The sequence below is a fragment of the Ursus arctos genome, unplaced genomic scaffold (assembly GCF_023065955.2).
Source record: "Ursus arctos isolate Adak ecotype North America unplaced genomic scaffold, UrsArc2.0 scaffold_21, whole genome shotgun sequence".
Lineage (NCBI taxonomy): Eukaryota > Metazoa > Chordata > Mammalia > Carnivora > Ursidae > Ursus > Ursus arctos.
Genome location: NW_026622886.1, coordinates 35,001,956 through 35,024,678, shown reverse-complemented (window position 1 = coordinate 35,024,678; position 22,723 = coordinate 35,001,956). Strand labels below are relative to the sequence as shown.

The following is a 22,723-nucleotide window of genomic DNA, read 5'->3' as shown; positions in this document are numbered from 1 at the left end:
ACCTTCCATTGATCAGATGAAATCACAGAACAACAGCCAAGAAAGGCTAAACTGACCTTTGCTTCAATTTTCAAAGATGACAGCAATGTTGTAAGATACATAATGAATGGCAAAGCTCTACGATCTGATAGCAAATCACCAGGGTCTTCAAACAAACAGCAAGGAAGACATTACGAGGTGTCTGCATAGAATTTTCTTAATACGTGGAATACAAAGGAAATGTCAGATTACAAAGATGTCCTTTTATTATGAACTTTCAAAAGAAAAGGTCAGTCAAGTGACTAAGAAATTATGGAGTGTCTTTTTCCCCATACTACCAGTGGCATTTGGGCCCAAGTCCTTCATTATGATTCCTGTAAAATTCATTCCCTCTCGAACACTCCCAAAATTTTACTGTTGCTTTACATTTCATCACAGTCCAGTAAGCACCACCAATGACTAAGTATCCACTGAAGAAAGGCTACAGGAAAAGTTCTTCTGCTCTGTATTTACTGACCTCATAACAACATTCAATTCCATTTGCAGATCTTAACAGCTCCAAATATCTTTCACTCCACTGATTCACCAGTTACCCTGCGTTGAAACCATTATAACCTGGTTAATTACATGTGAGAAGACAATGCTCTATAAAATACATTAACCACTACCAATAGACTGAACTAGGTTTGCACTGACAAATTCCAAAGGTGATAAATCAAATGAGAGTAGGAAGCATATTATAAAAGACATATTATAAAAGACACACACAAACAGACACACAAAGGGATAAAGAGAAATAATAGGAGGTAAATGCATAAGCAGGTTAGTTATGAGGCTTTAAAGATAGTAGAACAGTGAGATGTAGACCTGGTAGAGAAGGCTGCATCTGGCGGGGGATCTGGAAATAAAGTGAATACATAAAACAGTAACGATTTCCCTGCTATTACTGAACAATAGGACAGGGAAGAGGGTAGAGCACCCCATACTATTGCTAACATGCCTGCTGCTTCCTAAGACCTAAAACTCGTGCATCTGATGTTAAACACAGTCCAGACAAAGCAACTGAGATTGAATGGAAAGAATAGAAGGTCTAAATTCTAGCCCTGCTACCGTCACCAGCTAGCCATAGCTACGAATAAGTCAGCTGCCTCATCAGTGAATTGATGCAGTTGTGCCAGGTAATCACCAGTTTCCTCCCAATTCTATGCCTCGTGAATACCGGAAGTGTGTCATATATGCCAGTAATCAATCTCATTCAAAGAGCATATATTTTGGATGGGTATGACTAATACACACACACATGCACAAACACACTAATATTCTCAAATCAAAATTTTAAGCCATATTCCTACAAATCTCTTCCATTGCTTAATCATATAAAAATTTTACATATTGTTTGAGAATGTATCTATGCTAATGACAGTGAATATATCCTCTTTTATGTAAATATGTATTTCTTGAAATAGACAAACTATCTTCCCAAAAGAAAAATATGGAACACTATAATATATATATACATTTACCTTGAAATATTCTTCATTAATGAGTACATTAAAATATAAATTTATTTGAAGTGTGCTAGACAGCATACTATTCTCTATGCTCATTCTGATAGAATGAGTTATGAAAGAGGTTAGAACTAAATAATTTGACATTATTTTGTAAACATTTAGATGTGTTAGGCATATCTGTAAATCCTCAAGTGAATAAGACTTTCCCTTCTGTAGAAGATACAGGAAAGGGAAAAGGATGGTGTCTTTGACAAGGCACTTTTCATTTGGAAATAAAACTGAGATTATCTAATCAGTTATCTTTGTGGTGGATGGATATACACCTGCACCGAAACTTAGATTTAGGAAATGACAGAGCCAATCATCTTTATGGGTTTCATGACAGAGCCACAGCAAAATGATTTCCTGAGATCAATATGTGGTTGAGGGAAAGCTGTTTTCAATGGAAACAGGAAGCTAGGAGCTAACCTGTTTCTATGGTAACCAGAGCAGCAGCTACCCAACAGCTGTAGGGATAAAAGGGCAGAAAGTTATAAATGTAAAAAAAAAAAAAAACAAAAAAAAACCAAACACAAAAAAAATCAATACTGGTTTACCTCATTAGTGTAATGGTCCTTAGAGTACAATCACAATGAGGGCAGACATTTTGTTCCACCCCCAACCCACTCCCAGGGGGTTTTAGCAGTTAGTATCCTTATTTTTCCTCCAAACCTCAAAATCTAAGAGCTGGAAAGAAGTTTGGATACTAGCTAGTCCAATGTGTCATCCTCATTTTCTTTTTTTCAGAAAATTCAAAGGAAACCAAGACTCAAGGAAATGAAGTAAATTCTCCAAGATCACACAGCTGGCTGTGAAATCTGGGTTAGTGCACAGGTCTCATATATCCCACCCCAGTCAGTTTTCCAATGCTACTTCCATATAATCTCAACTCCTGCTCTCTCCTCCTCCCAAACACCCATATTCTAGTCACTTTCTGTGAAACTATTGACTACATAATATTAAAATTAATCACCACCCTTCAACCTATAAGAAAAATAAAAAGCAGTGCTATATATACATATATACACACAACAGAATAGATAGCACTGCATATATATATATATATACGTATATATATATATGTATATATATGTATATATATATATATATATATACGTATGTATATATAATTGGAGGAGAGCCTGCTTTTCTAAAAAAAAACCCTTCATATTTCAAAAAGAATTGAATTAAGTTTGTATAATATATTGGCGGTTATTGTTTAGACTATGTTGCCACTATATATTTCCTTCTGGAGATCTGTGTCTATCTTTTATTAGTCCTTTAGTGCCCTTACCATTTCATTTAGACATATTTTTAAAGGTTTCCATAATAAAAGAATATGACTCAGAAGTTCAAAAAATATGAGACCTGAGAACTGCATTTACTTTTTTTTGTAGTAGTAGTAGTAAAAATAAATGATAATGATCTACGTTTTCAAATGGGGAGGGTTGACCTGCATTTGTATATAAGCCTACACGTTCCTTGTTTTCAGTTGCTTTGAAAATAAGCTTCTTGACAGAGAATTTCCTTGGCTCTCATTAGTTTTGTCGACTCAAGTCTACAAATGAGCACTTAACAAAATATCACAGAGAAAAGTCATACCTGATCTGTCCAACCACATTCACCTTTGGCATACCTAATGCCCAGCAATGGATCAAATCACCTACTTTGGGATCAATTACACAACTGAAAATACAATCTTCTAATGAACTTCCTTGATTCTTTTGATGATATATTATTGAATTAGGTACTCTCTGAACCTATCCAACACTCAGAATATAAGCATTAAATTAAATTAATCTGTGATCTGTACAATTAGGGGTCTGGAAAGGGTCAAAAGATACTTAGATGTTTATAAGGGCAAATGCAAAAACACCAGACTATTTATAGCAAACTTTTTTCAGGGGTCCAAAGTTTGGATGTGCACTGCCACATAATTGGCCATGACTTTTAATTAAAATGGAAGATACTAAGACACTTGACCACACCCTAAATAATTTGGTTGTTTTGTCTAAGTACAGCCTTCATCACATTCTCCAATAATATCGAAAAGACAGAGCCTATAAATCACCTTAAAAACAGAAAAATCAAGATTAAAACGGCCTAACACTTTCATAATAAAACAAAGATTAACAATATCTTAACAGCATCATTTCTAAATAGAATGTTTTCCTGAATGTGTCAGGCAATATTTCCATTTGAGTTGTTTTGTTTGTTTGTTTTTTGAGGAAAATTTATCTTTAACATCTCTGGAATTTTTTTGCATTTCTTAATTTAATAGTATTTTTAGGAAATGTTTTATTTTAAATAGGATGGTGAGTTTATTGAGGGCAAAGGACTGTATCTTGTCCATGCACTTCCAGTAACTTCCATAGTTGAATGACTGCATAACCAATATTTCCTAGCTAAGTAAATATTCCAAAAATTCTAATAATTGATAGTAATATTATATGAGCAAGCTGTATTTAGACAATAATTCTTTGAATTGGAGCAATACTTACAAAAGAAAAATTAAAAATTTTTTCTTTAATCTTAAAATATGACTCAATTGTCCTACTTTATAATAATTTTTTTAAAATTAAATGTTACACTGAAAGCTAGCAAACAGTCATTTAGATCATTCTTTTACTATTTCGTTTTGAGGCTCGAGGAAGAGGAAAAAATGGTCCATAAAAAGTAAATTAAGTATGTGCAATTCTGAATCCAATTCTATATGTTGAAATTTGAATTTTAATAGTTTTGAGGAGTATATTTTAATAATACTGTGGAAGTAAACCAATTTAAAATGCTAATAAAGTGAATATTTTCAAGATTCAAAAAATGATGGATTCACTACGACAACCCATGTCTGATTTAGGATGATCTGCACATAACGATATATTAGATAAAGATCCAGAGAACGTATATAAAATGATCTAGACCCAAAGACCGAAAAGCCAACATCTTACATGTGGTTCCATAGCAGTTATTCTTTTTACTGTTTTGGTGTACCTGAGTGGCTCCGTCGATTGAGGATTTGACTCTTGGTTTCAGCTGAGGTCATGATCTGATCAAGCCCCAGTGCAGGGCTCTGTGCTCAACAGGGAGTGTACCTCAGATTCTCTCTCCCGCCCTCCCACTCATTCTCTCCCTCTCTCTCAAATAAATAAAATCTGTAATAAATAAATAAATAATAAAATAAAATGCTCTTTTAAATTAAAAAAAAAAAGTCTTATCAGCTAACCAAAGATATACGAGTTACCAAGGAAGAGCCACCCTGTAAAGTGGAACCTAATTCAATCACCTTTATTCCCCCCAAAAAATAAGTGAAAAGAACAGAGATAAGGAGAAACTTACGACAGCTCTCAGCTCTTTAATACTGGGAACAAATTATTTAAAATATTTTGGTTCAAGTGTTTTGCTTTTATTCCAGTTTTTTAACTTCTAAATAATCTAGAAGTTCTATCAAAGAATTTCTGCCTGGCACCTGTCTGCCTACCTATGATCTAATGTTTTCAGAAGAAAGCACACACAAGCTTCATTTCCCTCTTAAACTTAGATATTAAATTGGAAAGATCCAATGCATAACACTTTCACAAATACATCTATGCATCCTTGATTTTTGCTATTTGTAAATATCACTCAATGGCATCAACAGTATAATTTCTCCTTTTCTTTCCTGATCTCATTTTCTCCAGAACAGGTTTCCATGACAACTTATATTTGATTTTTTATAAATTTCTATTTTGGAATACTATTCTTAAGGATAAGAATTCATTTAAATATAAATATAAACTTACTTACCAAGTTAACCTGAACAATTTTGACCTTTAAAATACATATTTATATCATAAATTTAAAGCACTAGAAGAGGGATATGCCAACCAAAACAGAAAGCAAAAATACAATGTTATAAAATTAAATTAATCATCCAGTTCTTATCACGGTTGTTTCAGTGTGGCACTTAAGATCATAAAAGTTAGAAATAAAACACTTCTACTGTATAATTGAGTCAATCTCCTCAATATTGGGAAAAGATAAAGATGATGATGACAGGTTTAACAAATTGAAAGAGGAATTCAGACAGTTAAAAATGTTCATCTCATGTAGATCAATAAAAGATGAACTAATGTAAAAAAGGAGTAAAGAGGGTTTATAAAAGTTAAATACTTGACTTCTATTAAGAATGAGACTTGTAAAGAAAAAAAAAAGAATGAGACTTGTGGCAGTAAGACCACAGCTGAAGCAAACCACTTGATAATTGATTTATGTCTTCTAGAATCATGTCCATGCAAAATATAATTTCATCCTGTGACCTCCCAATGTACTTCTATTTATCAAACTAGTCAGATAACATTAAGTCAAGCCATCATCTGAACTAAAAGGTTCATATAAAAATATTAAATCACATTTAAGTAGAATGGCAACTTCTAATTACTCTTTTTTAGGCAACCCCTATTAATTTGAAAAGGGTTTTCCCTGAAGACAAGTCCCACAGATGTTGGCCAGTCTGAATGAAAGAAAATCACTACATACAGACTGGGCAATAAAAATGCGAAGTTCAAACAGGGTTCAAGAAGTCAATCTGAGGGGCGCCTGGGTGGCTCAGTCGTTCAGCATCTGCCTTCGGCTCAGGGCGTGATCCCGACGTTGTGGGATCGAGCCCCACATCAGGCTCCACCACTGGGAGCCTGCTTCTTCCTCTCCCACTCCCCCTGCTTGTGTTCCCTCTCTCGCTGGCTGTCTCTCTCTCTGTCAAATAAATAAATAAAATCTTAAAAAAAAAAAAAAGAAGTCAATTTGAATTTCATATTTTCACTCTAATGTTGGGTGGTGCAGGGTAAAAATTCTATAAGTCAAAGTCCTGGAACTCATATATGTTTTAAAAAGTCGTTGATGACCTTTCAAAGGTAGATTCTAGAAAGCATCTTATGCTGCATTAAATCTCAAGAGCAACATGATCTGCGGAGATTTCATAAGCCAGTCAGTTATAATGCATGGTTGTGGTACAAAAGGGCCTGGGGAGGATGTCATGAGACCTCCAGCATAATTTTGGATCTGCTATTAACTTGCTGTATGACCTTGGCCATCACTTAGCATTTGCAGTCCTCATTTTCCTCATCTATAAAATAAAGGGTCTTCATGAAGTGACCTCAAGGAAATTTTCCAGGTCTGTGATTCTCCGCTGATTCTGCTTCTAATGGCTCTTTGACCTTGTGTTAATCTCTAATACATCTGTGCTCTTTCCTCACCTGAAATGGATGCACATCAAACCCTTAATATTGTCACAATGTAATCCTAGTAAGATTTTTTTTAAACTATTTTCAAGTCGATAGTCTACCCTTTGACCAATAATCAATGAAATCAATTTCCATAGCAATAATAAAAATTGAATACCATCTTCAAGTTTTTGCTATGCAATCTAGCCTACAATAAAAGACATTATATTGTCATGAGAAAAGAGAATAACACATTCTGTCTCTTTTATAGCACGCGATCTGGAAAAAAAAAAAATCAGATGATGAGCCTGAAAACAAATTCCGATTATCTTTTTAGCCACCAAGTGGAAAGAACACTGTGGCACCCAGCTGGAATTGAAAAAAACACAGATGTAATGGTCATGAGTCTGTGATTTAACTTAAGTAAATACGCACTTGTTTTTGTTTTAAATCCAACTGCTGTTGAATTTATAGAATGGTCTTAAAAGGAAGATACCAAAGTTGAAGTTATTGATTCTATATTCAAATATGATACTGTGGACCTACCGAAATTTATGTATGCATTTAAATGCCGGGTCCAATAGAGGAGCAATGCTTGAAATTGTCTCTTTCATATTCTATTTCAAACTGAAAACAAAACATATCCTCAGACTTTGAAAGTGGCATCAGAAACACATCTTCTGACAGGTTATTAGACTGACAGCTGCACAGTATCTCGGATGCAGAGACTTCTGACATACAGAAGAAGACAGTAATGAGGATGGAGCCAAAGGGAGGCTGCTTAGGGGGTATTTTTTCTGGGTGTCAAAAGCTCACCAGACACATGCAGTTGCAAAGATTTAACTAAATACACTACTCCCTTCTCGTCTATAATTAAAAACCATTCACATACTGTATAATTTTTGGTTATTTATATTTCTTTTATTTCCTTTAAACTGGAGAAACTATTATTGGTAACTTTTACAGTCCCTTCATGGGATCCTAAAGAATTAATTGGGAGTGCCAAGGACTAAATTTAAACGGTCGTTCAAGCTAGAACCTGAAAAGAAAAATTGAGGATGGAGTCACAATCTAAAGAGTAAAATGAAGTTTGCAACAATCTAAATTACCCAGATTTAGATAATCAGACTAAACTAGCATCACCAAAGTGACCAATTCACATTCAACCTGTAAGAAACATGGATACAGCCCAAGGGGAAAAGGACCAGACTCCACAAGTCAATGTGCAGGTGGGCTCTCTGGTCAACTCCCTGGGACAAGCAATTCAGCATTCTCCTCCTTAGGAAGGAGACAGGCCCAAACAGCATTCAGGAGATTCTCTTCACAAAATGAACCCCCCCGCGCCCCCCCCACACCCTGTCCCCAGCCAGCCACCTACTAGATTCTATTTCTCCATCTCTTTCTTCAGATTAGATCCCTAATTGAAGCCACTGCTTTGAGTCAGATGTGAAGGAGTGTCAGGCCTCACTGAAAATGTCAAATCGTGATGACCAGAGGCCTGAAGAAACATCCATACTAAAGGAAAAGTTGGAACAAAAGAGTCAGGAAAAAAAAGAATCAAGACAAGCACGATACCAGTCTCAGGACAAGGTTCCAGACAGACTTGCACAGAGAGGTGGACATTTGCCCTCTAGCTCCCATCTGCTAAAGTAAATCTCAGTTTGAGTTGAGGAGGAGAAGTGGAGGATGAAGGGGAGGACAGGGCGGATGGCGGCCAGGGTCCCTGAGCTAACCTGGCACCAGATGGGTTTCTAATCTCATCCTTAAGGCCCTGTTCTCTTCTCCCTCCCACCCCCCTGCGTCCCAGAGGCCCTTGGTGGAAAAGAACAGAAAGTTGGGGAAGGAGTTGGAGGAGCTGGAGCAGCAGGGAAGGGGGCGGTTCTGGCCTTACCCTGGCGGCTCTGGACGAGTAGGGGTCCTCGAAGAGGGCCCACATGCGGGGCTGCAGCTTCCTCCAGCGGCCAGACTTGCCGTCGGGGCCCCCCAGGCCCGCGGCGTCCTCGATGCCCAACCTTTTGGCCGCCAGGTCCTCGTCGTCGCCAGGGTCGCCACCGATGAGGTCGGGGGTCTCGAAGATGTCGAGCGCCTCCTCGGCGTCGCGGTGCTGCCGGTAGGTCATCCAGCAGCAGGGCTCCACGTCCGTCTCGTCGATGCCCCAGAAGGCCAGCTCCTCCTCGAAGAGCGGCCCGCACACGTCGGCGGGGCAGTGCAGCTTGCCCGTGCGGTAGTAGTTGAGCACATAGGCGAAGACGCCCGGGTGCCGGTCGAAGAAGAACTCGCGGCCGCCCCCGGGGTGGTCGCCGCCGCCGCCGCCGCCGCCTCGGGGACTGCAGTTGCCCGCGCCGCCCTCAAAGCAGCCGCCCGGCCCGGGGGACAGTGGGGGCGGTCGTGGCGGCGGCGAGAGCGAAGGGGGCGATGGCTGCAGCTTGTCGCCCGCCGCCGTCAGGCAGTCGCCCTGGGGCTCGGAGGCGGCGAGAAGGGCCAGGCGCGTCCCAGGCAGGGTCTTGAGGGTGCTGCGGTAGGTTTCGTGCCGGGTGCCCCCGACATTGAGGATCACCCTCTCGTTGTTCTCGATCTTGCCCATCTCTGTGGCTCAGACATGACTGGGGGGAAGGCGAACACAGCGCCAAGTTAAAGATCTCGGCCGTCAGAGCCGCACCATGACCCCCACCCCCACGCCGATCCCGAGTCCCAGGATGTAGAGTTGGAGACAGGCGAGGGGCAACTGACCCTCCCAGGAGGATTTGCGCGCCAGCCCTGTCCCCGCCTCAAACAGCACACCTTCCCCAGGCTTCCAGAAAACCAAGGAGGTGGTCTCAGCCTCCCTGACCTTTCAGGACACCTTCTTTCCTGCCTCACACCTTTCTCCCCTTGCTCTGGTCTCTCCTACTTCATCTTTTCACCCTTCACCCTCCCTCCCCTCTCTCCCCTCTCACAGAAAACCTGCTTCTAGGCCCGAACCCCCACTCCTCTCCTCTCTCCAAACCCTTTATCTCCCTCCTAAACCCTCTCTCCCCCTCTCTTGCTCCTTACCCTCCCCCTGCCCTGGCCCCTCTCCTCCCCTCCCCTAAACCATCTCTTCCCCCTTCCCTGGCCTGGAGGCAGTTCCCTTAGGCAAGGAGTTTCTCCACTGAAGGAACTTGGCAGTGTTGGGTGAGAGCCCCCAGACGCGGCGGAGAGACCCCATTCCACGCGTACCCTCGGTACTCTGGGAGGCTCGCGGCGCCCCGGCACTCAGGGAGTGCCCTCTGAGTGCCCTGTTCTCGGTTCACTTCCACTCTCCCTCACGGACCAGGCAAAAAGACTGAACGCCGAAGTCAAAGCAAAAAAAAATCTCCCTGCTGTTGCCTTTCACCAAGGAGACCTGTGACTAATTTCCTGATCCAATTTCCTTTTCACATTATTACTGTTGTTGTTGTTGTTGTTGTTGTTGTTGTTAATATTATTATTACTTGGGAAAGGAAACCACTAACTAGGTTCCATTTTTGAGAATACGAATGATCAACGCATCCCACCCCATCCCCCTTCCCAAGAAAAACAAACGCCTGGGGGATGCAGAGTAGGGGGGGGCTGCTTTCTAGGAGGGGCGAGGCCCTGGGAAAAGCCGCTGGAGGCACACCCCCTGGATCCCTGAGCTGACAGTGTCCCCGTTTCCAGTCTCCCAGCCACCTCTCCCCAGGGCTTCACCTCCACATTCCTATTGCGGAACGGTGGGGGGGATGCCTGCCTGCAGGGTCAGCACGCCCTTCCCGGCAAATCACCCCTTTCCCTCCCGCCCCCAGATACCTTAACGAGACCGACAGAAAAGTGGTTCTGCTTTGGTTTCCGAGTGGACGAGGTTCTCCGGGCAGCCGGACTGAGTCCTGACACCCAGCCGAGCCGCCCTTCTCCAACGAGAAACTACTTGTTGGCGTTTTCCGGGTTCAGGTGGTTGGGCCGCTTCTCCCGGCGCTGGGGTCGCGGAGCCAGCCCCCGCTGGCCGCCGGCCGCGCTCCCCGCCTTCATTCTGCGAGCTGCGGGCTCGCCCCGCGCCCACCTCCGCGCCCAGAGTCACCATCGCGCAGGGCTGGGCAAACCATGGAGCTCGGGGCGGGTCCAGCCGGCGCTCCGCGACCCCGCCGGGAGCGGGCACAGCGGCGGGCCGCGACCACGGCGGAGCTGACCCGAGGTCAGGAGAGCTCACGCACTTGAAGGGGAAGTCACCGGGCTCCGACCTGGACCTGCAGGTTTTGTTTCTCCCCCGAAAGCGGTCGCTGCTAGAGCTGTCCCTTCCGCACCACTCGCCGTCAACCACCAGCGCCGGAGCACAGAGCTCAGGAAAGGGTGGGTGGGTGGGTGGGTCTGGGGAAGCTCTCTTGTACCAACCAGGTTCATATATTTTTCTTCCGTGAAGCTCTATCCCCACCCTCTCTGGAGCTTCTGCCTGCCTTATTTACACCCGACTCTCCATACCCTTTCTCTTCCCACTGCCCCACCCCTCCCAACAAGTGAGAGAGCATCCCTAAGACCAATTCCATTTTTTTTTCCCCTTTCTTAATGACAGCGGATGGGAGAGAGAAGTGTACTTACAGGTGACAAGTGAGTCTTGTTTCTCGCGTCTTACACATGGCTCTGGCTTGCTCTTTCCAGTCAAATGTAGGTCTCCAGTCACCACATCATGGTTATATAAAACAAAACAAGTTTAAAAAGTTTATTCCAGGAACATAATGCTCTAGCAAGTGAAAATTCAGGTTTCTTTATCAGAAGCGACAGAGGCAGGCTACAGATACCCAAGTACCAAAGCAATTATCTGATTAGCCAATCTCTCCCTTTCCAATTTTTGTTGGGCCTCGTATTAGTTTGCTAGGGCTGTCATAACAAAGTACCACACGCTGGTCTGTTTAAACAGCAGAAATGTATGATCTCACGGTTCTGGAGGTAGAAGGTAGAAATTAAGGTGCAGTCTGGGTTGGTTCCTTCTGAGGGCTGCGAGAATTGGACCTATTCCAGGCCTCTCTCCTGGGCTTGCAGATGGCTCTCTTATCCCTGTGTCTCTTCACATCATTTTCCTTTTATGTCTGCGTCTGTCCAAGTATCCCTTTTTATATAAGAACACTTGTCATAACAGATTAGGGCCCACCTTAATGACTTCATTTTGACTGGATCACCTCTGTAAAGACCCTATCTCCAAAATAAGGTCACCTCCTGAGGCACTGGAGGCTAGGACTCCAACACCTTTCTCTTTTGGTGGGGGGAGGGGCAGGGCTGTTGGAACACAATTCAACCTGTATCAGTTCATGCCACCAAACAGAGTGTGTGTTTCTGTGTCTGTGTGTATATTGAGAGAGAGAGACAGATGGAGAGGGACTCCATTCCACAGGTATAACTTGAAAGGATTGAAATCCATGGAGCAAGTAAAACCCCAGGTTGAATGTGGGAGGAAGTCTCTTTGAAAAACAGATACCGATATTGACACTGCGATTTAGAAAGTACGAGAGTTATGAATTACTATATAAGAAAGTTTTTGAAATATACAGGACTGCAGGGTGGGCAGTTAAATACAAATAGTTCCTTAAGAGAACCCCTATCTGTTATGACAGTAGATAATGAAACAAAATAAAGAACTAAAAATGTCTGGAAGGTTATTGATATCTAGGAAACTAATGTAAGAAAATATGATATGCACCCATTCATAAGAAATTTACTAATAGTATGTCAGTACATGTGCAGTAGTAACCTCAGGAACTGCTATATGGGCCCAGCCTGTGACAACAGAAATTTGCTTTTACTAACACACACACACACACACACACACACACACACACAAGTGTAAAGCTTAACTGCTGAGGGAGTGATTCTAGTTTAGCACTATTATCAATCACTGAGGCATTTCTTAAAATAAGTGATAGTAAATTTCAACTGCCAGAAAATTTCCAAAGAAAAATTACATTCAAATTATAACATGCATTCTCATATTATCTAGATGGTTCCTTATATAGCTTAATGTAAATTCAATAGGGAGAAAAAGGCATATGGTTTGTTTTAAAATAAATTAGCAATAGTAAATGTAGTAGCAGAAGCATTTATAATAATAGATAACATTTACTGAGATCTTACTATGTGCAAAATGTTTTACATAAATTACCCTTTTTAATTTAAATGGAGGAAATATTCACATTAAATTACAAGACTTCCAGAAAGATAACTCATACAGATGGCAGAAATCAATAATGGAAGCCTTTAGCCTGATAATATTAAATCTGTATTATGAGGGATCTACAGAGAAACCAAAGGAAGAGGGGAAATGCTGCAAAGGACCCATGGAGGGGAAATGAGAAAACAAAGGCCTAATGAATCAATTTGAGTCTAAGGTTATATAAGCTACTAGAAATCATCAAATCTACAAGAGGATCATCTTTTAGAAGAATTCAGACTTTTCTTGTGATTCATAAAGGATTAGATGTGAAACTAGAGAACATTTCAGATAAGTTTGAAAATAAGAAGATGGAAAGATAAAAGGAAGAGATATGCATACCAGTGGAGAACTGATAAAGCATTGAACGAAATACAGTCTCTGTCTCTCTCTCTCTCTTTTTTTTTTCCCTGGTCAGTATAAGAGAGGAAAATCCTAAGACGAATATCCAGGCTTCATTATATAAGACCAGAGAGAACGGAAAACCCCTCCAGCTAACTAAGTCCCTGATGCTTCTGTAAAAGACAGATAAAAGTGAAAAGAAAGCAAATCTTTGAAAGATGGCAATGGAAAACTGAGGTGGAAAAAACAGTTGTGGTTTCCTTTGTTGGTCTGTGTGGAGCAAGGATTTGAAAGACCGTATGGACATTACCCCTGGCAGAGAAGCAACTGAAATGCTGCTTCCTTTATATCCTCCAGTCGGCATCACAGAAGGGCTACAGACACAGAGCGCTACATCACCACCAGAAATGTGCATTGATCTCATTAAGCCCCATTGTGACTGTCAGAATGACATACTTGTGAAAGTTTAACAGTTGAACAAATTAACTCTTTTAAAGTTAAGTATAAGGATTTTTTCAATATTATGCACCTTCAAAGAGCAATATATTCATGGACAAAATTCCTTTGCAGATTAAAAAATGGCCACAATTTCCCATCCCACCCTGTAGATATGCCCCCTTTATAATGTGACTTCGCATCTTCTCCCATCAAGTCTGTTTCTGCAGCTTCTCACTCTGCACTGGCTTTGCAACTTGCCTTGGACAACAGAATGAGGTGGAAGTGATGTTGTAGCAGCTTAAAGCCTTGGCTTCAAAAGGTCTTGCATCCTTCTGCCCTCTCTCTTTTTTGGAACCCACCCTGGTGCTATGAGACTAAGCCTTAGCTGGCCTGCTTGATGATGAGAGACGTATATGCCAGCCAGTCTCTCTCAGTCTCTCCCTCTCTCTCCCTCTCTCTCTCTCTCTCTCTCTCTCACACACACACACACACACACACACACACACACACACACACAGGTGCACACACACCTTTGATACAAAGATAACCAGTATTAGGAAAAAAGTCAGAGGATATAATAGAGCAAGGATTTAAAAGAAATAAATACCTAAAAGAAACAGAGTGCACCAGACAGCTAAAACTTCTTATCCCTGCCCCTAGATGATACCCAGAAGCAGAACTGTCTTGCTCTTACACATGTGTCCAGAAGAACTGGCCAGCTGAGCCTAGCCCAACTGCACTGACCCACAAAGTTATGAGCTAAGAAAAGACTATACCTAGGTTATTAAGTTTGGGAGTTGTTTGTTACCAATCTGATTCATCCTCTAAGTTTCCTTCATCTGAAAGTTTTTTTTAAAATTTATTTTACTTACCTACCCTCTTAACAATAACATATCAGGTACTGCAAATTCTAAAAGAAAATATATGATACATATTTTCCTCATTCCATACATTTTTGAGAGGCAGTATTTTACGGTGGTGAATTCCACGGGCCACGGAGACAGGTAAACTGGAGTTCATCTTCTGAGTGTTACCCACTAGATGTCTGACCTCAAGAAAACTGCACAACTCCTTGAACCTCAATTTGTTCTTCTCTAGAATGGGGAGGATGACACTAAATATGAGGATTAAATGACATAAGGCCAATAAACACATAAGAAAATTTCTGGAACATTTTAGGCATCTACTAATAGGTACTTTTATTGCCAAATGAAGAAGTCTCACACCAAAATAACATAGTTAATAATTGACAGAAGCAGGGCCATAACCATATCCTCTGATAGCAATCCTGAGTCCTATCTATTGTACCATCCTGCTTCATACAGAGCTCAAAACTAGGTCAAATACTGGATATTCCATAGAGATGTAATGAAGCCCAAACTGTGGAATCCTTGCAATAAGTCTGCATCCTTCTCAAAGTATTTTAACTTGAAAATGTATGTATTAACCAACTTTTAATGACCTACTTTAGTCAATACACTTTTTTTAACTACCCAGTGTAGTTACTTATGACAATTATGATAATAGATGTACACATGACGAATTCATGGATTACTAATTTTACAACTTGGTCATTTGATTTGCCAGAAATATATACTTGCATTGCTTGTTGAGAGCCAGAGTCTCTGCATAAATACCCAGCATGACAACATAGCCAATTTGAGCTTACTGTATACTTAGAAAATTAATGTGCAAGAGTCCTGAGAAAAGGCATCTTAGATTGAAGGAAGAGGAAATTTTTCCAAGAATATAGGATGATGTTGACTGATGAGCATTAAAAGCAAGAGTTGAAAATAGCCTTCTTGTTATGAAAAACTCTGGGTCATAGTCCTCTGCACCAGCCATTCATTTCAATAGATGATGATGATAGATGGATGATAATGATAGATTAGATAGATAGATGAATAGATAGATAACCTCTGTAAATGGAGCAGTCCATTATCCACCATACTACTCGAAGTCATTGTAACTTACATAACTGCTCTACCACTCAGGGTTAAATTATTGGCAGATATCAATAAAGTGCACTTTACTTTCTAATGTTCTTGTTCCTCAATAGGTCATGGATGCTAGATAAGACATTTCATTAAAATTTCATAATCTGTATTTTTAGTACTTTCCTGCCTTCTGTTTCTAATTATTTCATACTTGTATGACTTACTCTATCACATTATATACATTCATAGATTTCCTCTCTTTATATTTTCTTTGTAACTTCCCAGCCTTGGGAGAGTTCTAGGCTTTGAAGTGCATCAGACTCCCTTGAGAAGCATTTTAAAATGCAAAAGTCTCCATCCAGAGATTCTGATTCAATTGGTTTGTTCTGCACCAGTTTCTGCAATTGGAAATCAGTGTTTTTAAGAAACATCTTACGCCTTATGAAATGTCCATCGGAAGCTATATTAAAGTGACTTTTTATAAAAATATAACAAGAAATAAGCTGAACATTGCATCTGCAGAATATTTCAAGGAGGGATGGGGCAGGAAGAGAATTAACATTTATTAAAGATAAACGATAAGTATACTTATATATAATTTCATTATTCATTACAATAAGTCTAACACGCAACTGTTGAAATACTCATTTTCTTCATATTAGGCAAGACATTGTTAGAGTGATTAAGGAAAAGAATTATTAGTAATTGCAGTAGTCAAAATTTTCTTAAGTACTTAGGCACAAAATAAAATGCCAGGAGCTTTAGATATAACTCAATTGATTCTCAGCCTATGGTTTTACCAGCATTATACTAATGAGGAGACTGAGACTCTGAAATGTTACAATAACTCGCCCAATATCACACAGCTAATAAGAGACAGCTGGTAACATTCAAACCCACAGGTGTTTAATTCCAGTGCCTCTGTCCCAGAGAGTAAATGGTAGAGCCATGATTTGAATATATGTAGAACCATGATTTGAATAGGAAATAGATTACAGACATGACAAAAAAATAAACAAACTTGAAAGATACCAATTGTTTAGTGAATTGAAACCCCATTATCAAAATATCTCAGAACTATATCTCCTCCTTCTGTTAAATAAACAGCATATGATAAAAGTACACTCGAAATAGGTAAGTAAAGCAGATATTTTCAAATGACTCTGTTTATGTTTGTTTGATACAAAAGGAGAAGAATGGAAACCATGAGTCACAAATATTTTTCTGTAAAAGGTTGGAAATAATCAGGTTGGTTTCTCCAGGAAATAAAAGTAAGAGCTCAAGGAATAAGGAAGCTGAAAGAGACTTGCAATAAAACTAAAGCAGATATAGGCACACCAGTTTAGCTTCATTATTAGAAAAACATCTAGATGGGTGGAAAAGCAGGCTTCTGAAAAGCTACCGTATGCAGGTTTCAAACGGAATTGAGGCAAGTAAAAATAACAGTCAGGGCAAAGGAGCAGTTCTAAAGAGGATACAGACAGAGGAAAACATTGAATTTCTTCTCCTTTAACCAGACCATGGAAACCTACTTCTCAATTTTATTTTTATTTATTTTTTAAAGAACTAGAACTATGAGATAGCACAGAATATCATGCAATTTGGGGGATGGAAGTGAAAAACAATATAAAACTATAGCACAGATTAACATGACAAAACCAGCCTCTCAAAGAAAATATTATACCACACACCAAGACACACAAGTCATTGTTTTCAAGAGATAAAACATTATTTGAATTTCTGTTAGGGGAAAAATATCCATTTCAATGCCATCTTTAGATACATAATCTTAAAAAGAATCCAGTATTCTCTGAATGTCTTGAATCTTTTTATTGCCATAATTAAAATTGAACATTTAGTTAAACTGCTTTATGAGCAGCATTGGTAGATTTCATTTCATTACCATGATGGGCGATACAATCTATTAATGAAATACAAGTCAAAAGAATACTCACAATACACATTCCTCCCTAATCCTAAACATAATACTTCCTTCTTTTACTAGTAATCATTTCAATAGATTGTTTTGTCCCCTTTTAGGCAATGACCAAACATATGTATTAGGTAGTAGAGGCAAGTTAAAAAGCATAATTGAGCACTGTAACTAAATTGTTTCAAAGGCAGAGCAAACAGAATGCCTAGAACTAAGCTCATCATCCATCGCTCAATCTCCAGTTCAGCCTTCTCCAACTCTTCCTGAAATCTGTTGAGTGGCAACAAAATGCTCAAGCTAAAAATTTGGGAAACTTTCATAACTCAATCCTTTTTCTACTTCCCATCCGAAGTCAACTCTGTTACTAAGTTCAGAAAGTTCATTCTCCTGAGCATCTTTCAAGTCTTGTCACTTTTTTTTCCATTCTTAATTGTCCAGGCAGTCAACATCTCTCACCTGCAAGGTATCTATCCACAGATCCATAACAGAGCTCTCTGCCTTCAATATGATACCACAAAATCTATTCTGCAAGCCACGGTCAAAATGGTCTTTCAGAGAATAAAGATATTTAAGGTGTCCTTGCTGTTTTGATTGATTACCTATCAATGGCTATCTCTTGCACTCATAGGAAATCTAAATTCTTTGAAATGTCCCTGTTCATCTCACCTGGGTCATTTCTTCCTGATGCTTTCTTCTTCCTTAAACCACCTGGGGACATTCCCACATGCTGTTCTCTTTTCTGGAACCCTCTGACCATTCGTCACATGTAAACTGCTAGTCAACTTCAAATCTGTATGGTGACTAATATAACAAAATAAAAATTATTATAAAAAAATAAATTAAAATTAAAATTTAAAAAAAATTTCAATCTAAACATGATTACCTCCTCAAAAGCTTCCTTCATGCCCTAAAATACATTGTACTCCATGCATTCAGTATGGTGTGTATGCACATAGCGTCCCTTATCTCCACCGTCAGGACACTGGGAAACCAGAATCACAATCACTTGTTTAATTGTCTCCCATCTAGACTGCAAGAACTAGAATCAAGTTTATTTGGCCACAAGTATATCCCTCAATGTCCAGTTTAGTGTCTAGTTTCCAATGATCAGTGATGATGATAATAAAGAAGATGATGACGATGATAAAATAATTGCAGTGGTGATTATATTGAAAATGACGATCCTAGCTATCATTATTTGTACCTACTATCTTCCAGGTTCTGTGCTAAATGATTTCCATGTATTCTTCCATTTCATTCTCACGACTATGCTTTAGTATATGTACTATGAGCACTCACATTTTATAGATAGGGGCCTGTACATATAGAGAAGTTACTGAAATTGCCTGAAATCAAGACCCTAGTAATTGGAGTAAATAAGACTTGAATCCAGGTGTTTTGCTTGCAAAGGTTGTCTTTTTCAATAATATTTGTACTGAATTTTGCTGAATATCGCAGGCAAGGTGGAAGAAATTGTTCTTTATGAGTCTGAGTTCCTATAACTAGAATTTTAGCTATTGAATTCTTATTTTATTGGATTTCTGAGGTTTCAATCTTATTCATTCACAGTGTAATTCTAATGCTTTCATCTCTGCTTCCTTTTCTTAAGAATTCTAAATGTGGTATTTCCTTGGATAATTACAAAACCCATAATATACAATAAGTTTGAAAAGCTAAAAGGTTTTTAAGGGGTATTCGGGGGTTATAGATGAATGTCCTCCTAATTTTTAAATTAATTTAGTGACACTATTTTTCAGTTAATACCCTGTTCTAATATTAGTCATCTATATTTTAAAAATAAGAAACGTCTTCCTAAATATAAGGAAGCTTCTCAGTCTGCTTCTTATCTGAAGTAGGTAGAGTCCAAAAGCCTCGTTTCATTTTGTACTTTCTCTGCCTCTTTCAGTCCAAGCTAATATAATTCCTTTTATATCTTCGTGTATCAAATAATATACTCCATTAAACAAAAGATACATTCCCAAATCTTTTCTCAAAGTCCCTCTAGACCTCGGGTCTTCTGTGAGGCTGCTGTGATACTGAACCCTTAGTGGACTGAGGAGATCCACTGTTTTAACAGGGAATGTCGATGAGGCATGCCTTTACATTTTTTAGATGCCTTTTGTCTAACTGAAAGTGTCTGTGAAACACACCAACTACACCTTTTTGGGGGATTTTAACAAAGAATTTTATAGCTCCATCTGAATTTGATTTCTTCATACTTTGATATTCTTCTGCTAGAAGAGATTGAGAAAGAGTTTTATTTTCAAATCCAGCAAATTCTGGCTTATAAAATTTCTCTAAACTCTGTTCAAAAACTTAAAAGAGATTTCTTCTTCGGAGAATCTCTTCTCATATTTTATTACAGGCAGCAAAAAGAAGCTAGTTGTTCTTTGTACATTCCGCCTGAAAAGCTCCTCTGCCAGATTCATGAGTTTGTTGGGTTCCCTTTGTATTTTTCACATGGCTGTAGACAATAGTATTGTTAAACTTTCTGCCACTACATAACAATATTCTCTATTTATCTTCCAGGAATATTTTCCTCACTTTCCTCCAAGCATTTGCAAACAGTTTTCCCCAAGGTATTTCCAGCTTCTTACTAACAGTCTACTTGAGATTCTTTCAGCACTGGGTTCCAAAGCCAATGGCAAATGCCCTGCGTTTTCATTATGGCGGCACTCTACTCCTAGAACCACATTCTGCTCTGAGTATAGCAGTCTCACAAACTACTCCAAAACTTTATGGCTTAAAACCAGAACCATATTATGATTATCTCTAACAGTTCTGTTGTTCGGGTACTTAGGCAGAACATGCCAAAGATGGCTCATCCACAACTCCATGATCTCTGTGGCCTTAGATGGAAAGACTGAGATGGCTGTAGGCTAGATCAGCTGAGGCTGATTGATAATGCGCCATCTGCACAGTTTCACGGTTTTTCCATATGATGTTTCCACATAGTTTCCCCAGTAGGGCAGGCCAGGGAAATCACCTTCTACTGAAGCTCCGGGCTTCAAAAGCGATAGATCCTATAGATCATGGTAGAAACTACAAGGATTCCTATGATGTTGCAAATATAACCTTAAGCTCCAACCAGTGGTTTTATTTCTAGTCCCTAATGTATTAAACTAGCTTCTGCTTTGGGACCATTTCATTTACTCTTACTTTTGCCTGACTTGCTGTTCTTCTGGATCTTTACCTGGATCACTCTTTATGTCATTCAAGCCTCTGCTCAGACTCATCATTGCATAATGACTGTCCTGACAGTTATCTCCTGCATCAGTCACCCCGAATCCAGGGAGGCATGCCACTTTTCTTAATGAAATGGAGGATGTGCAGTGGAGAGATCAAAAGGAAACAGAGAACCCTCCTTGGCATATGCTGAGAACTTGCAACTACTTACGGCTCAATTTTTTTTCCTGACATTTTTTTCTCTCTTGAATCTTTGTGATTTTATGAAAAGCAAAGTTATTCATGGTCTAATTCATTTCTATCTTTTTTCTTGTTTTTCACCTATAGGTCTGAAGAATGTATAATTTTAAACAGAAGAAATACGTTAGGATCCAGGCTTTAAAACTTAAGGCCAGAGAGCAGAATCACGAGCCTTAGAATCCCTCACCCCTTCTCCCATTACCTGTGTCAATCATCCCCAACCCATCATCCCATGTTTTACTTCTATGCCCTGAGTAACCGCAGCACTAAATGGAGGACAGAGAAAATGTCCAGTATAAAACAAATGCTTCTTCATTTTTTATTCATTCAAAATGTATCTCAAACTCTCTTTTCTCATCTGAACAGTAGAATACCAAATACCAAAAGCTTAAGAATTTTTGTCAGACAAAGGGAGGAAGTTCTGACTTCAATGGTTATAAGAGAGCAAAATGTGTTGTGCTGTCATAGCAGATGCAAAAGAAATTATTAGAAAGCAATGCCTGGGTTGGCTTGGATGAACTCTCCCTCTAGGCAATAAGGGAAACTAGAAATTCAATTGTAGTCTTGTCCCAGTCTTAGAAATGTGCAGGCCAAATCGCAAGGGAACATCAAGTTTCATCACTTCCAGTAGGATTTAGAAGCAAGTTAATTTCACATGCATTTTTTCTTAGTAAGGAAAATGTTTCCACGGAATCTAACTCATGGGAATCTTACTAGAATCTATTATGCAGTGAAAAAAAGCAATACAGAAATATCTTTGTGCCACTGCTGGACTAAAAAAGCATAGGCAAGGCTGGTAACTTGCACAACTCATTAAGGAAGAGTACCCAGAAGCCCCATTCTCAGGCTAACAAAATAAAAGTCTTGAATCTCTTCCTGTGAAGATAAAATTACTATATTGGAGCAAAAATACTTGCAATGAAAATGGAATGAAGAAACTCTGGCCATAAAAGACAGCTGGAAACAAAATTTGCTGAATGATACCACAACATGTCCACTACACATATGCTCCCCTGGAAGAGATAAGAGGACCCCACAGGGCTGGACATTTAACTTCCAGAAAAAAGTAGCAGCTCTTATTTAGCATATAAAAGCATTAAGATTTTTTTCTAATATGTAGACTAGCTGGCTTATGTTCTGGTTGCTCACATTTTCAAGATATGTACCAGTCATTCTTTTATTTCAAATATTTACTTTTCAATATTTTATGAAAAGCTATGTAGAAGGTATCTCACATTTTCTGCCTTAGAAAGTGGTGTGTAAGAAGCATAATTTCTCCTCTCTGTTAAGATAGAAGGAAAATACTCTATGATTGCTGTTTTACTTTATACTCATTTGATTATTGGTAAATTTAACTCACTAATTAAATATATATTTTTAATTTCATTTATACATCTACTTGTTCACTATACACACACACACACCTCGGCACATCAAAGTAAAACTGCTAAAGAGTAGAGACAAAGAAAATATTTAAATGTAGCCAAAAAGAGACACAAATCTCTTTGAATGAGTCATTATAAGACCAAAATCTGAGTTATAAACAGAAGCAATGAATGTTATAAAAATAAAATATAGCAACTTCAAAGTACTGAAAGAAAATAACTGCCAACCTAGAATTCTATATACAGCGAAAATATTCTTCAAAAATGAAGATGAAACAAATATGTTTTCACACATAGGTACATACACAACTGAGAGAATTTGTCAATCGCAGATCCACCTAAAAGAAATAATAAAGGAAGTTA

The 22,723-nt window shown here is 39.2% G+C and overlaps 1 protein-coding gene across 1 annotated transcript in view; it reads right to left on the bottom strand.

Moving 5' to 3' along the window:
* Nucleotides 1–10,730, bottom strand: part of KCNC2 (potassium voltage-gated channel subfamily C member 2) — a 186,614-nt gene extending 175,884 nt beyond the window's left edge. The window contains exons 1-2 of the mRNA XM_048218174.2: nucleotides 10,514–10,730; nucleotides 8,619–9,330 (exon numbers count right to left, since the gene is read on the bottom strand). Coding sequence (XP_048074131.1) covers nucleotides 8,619–9,311 — 693 coding nt within the window. The 5' untranslated portion in view covers nucleotides 9,312–9,330; nucleotides 10,514–10,730. The remainder of the gene's footprint in view (nucleotides 1–8,618; nucleotides 9,331–10,513) is intronic.
* Nucleotides 10,731–22,723: the final 11,993 nt, after the last annotated feature.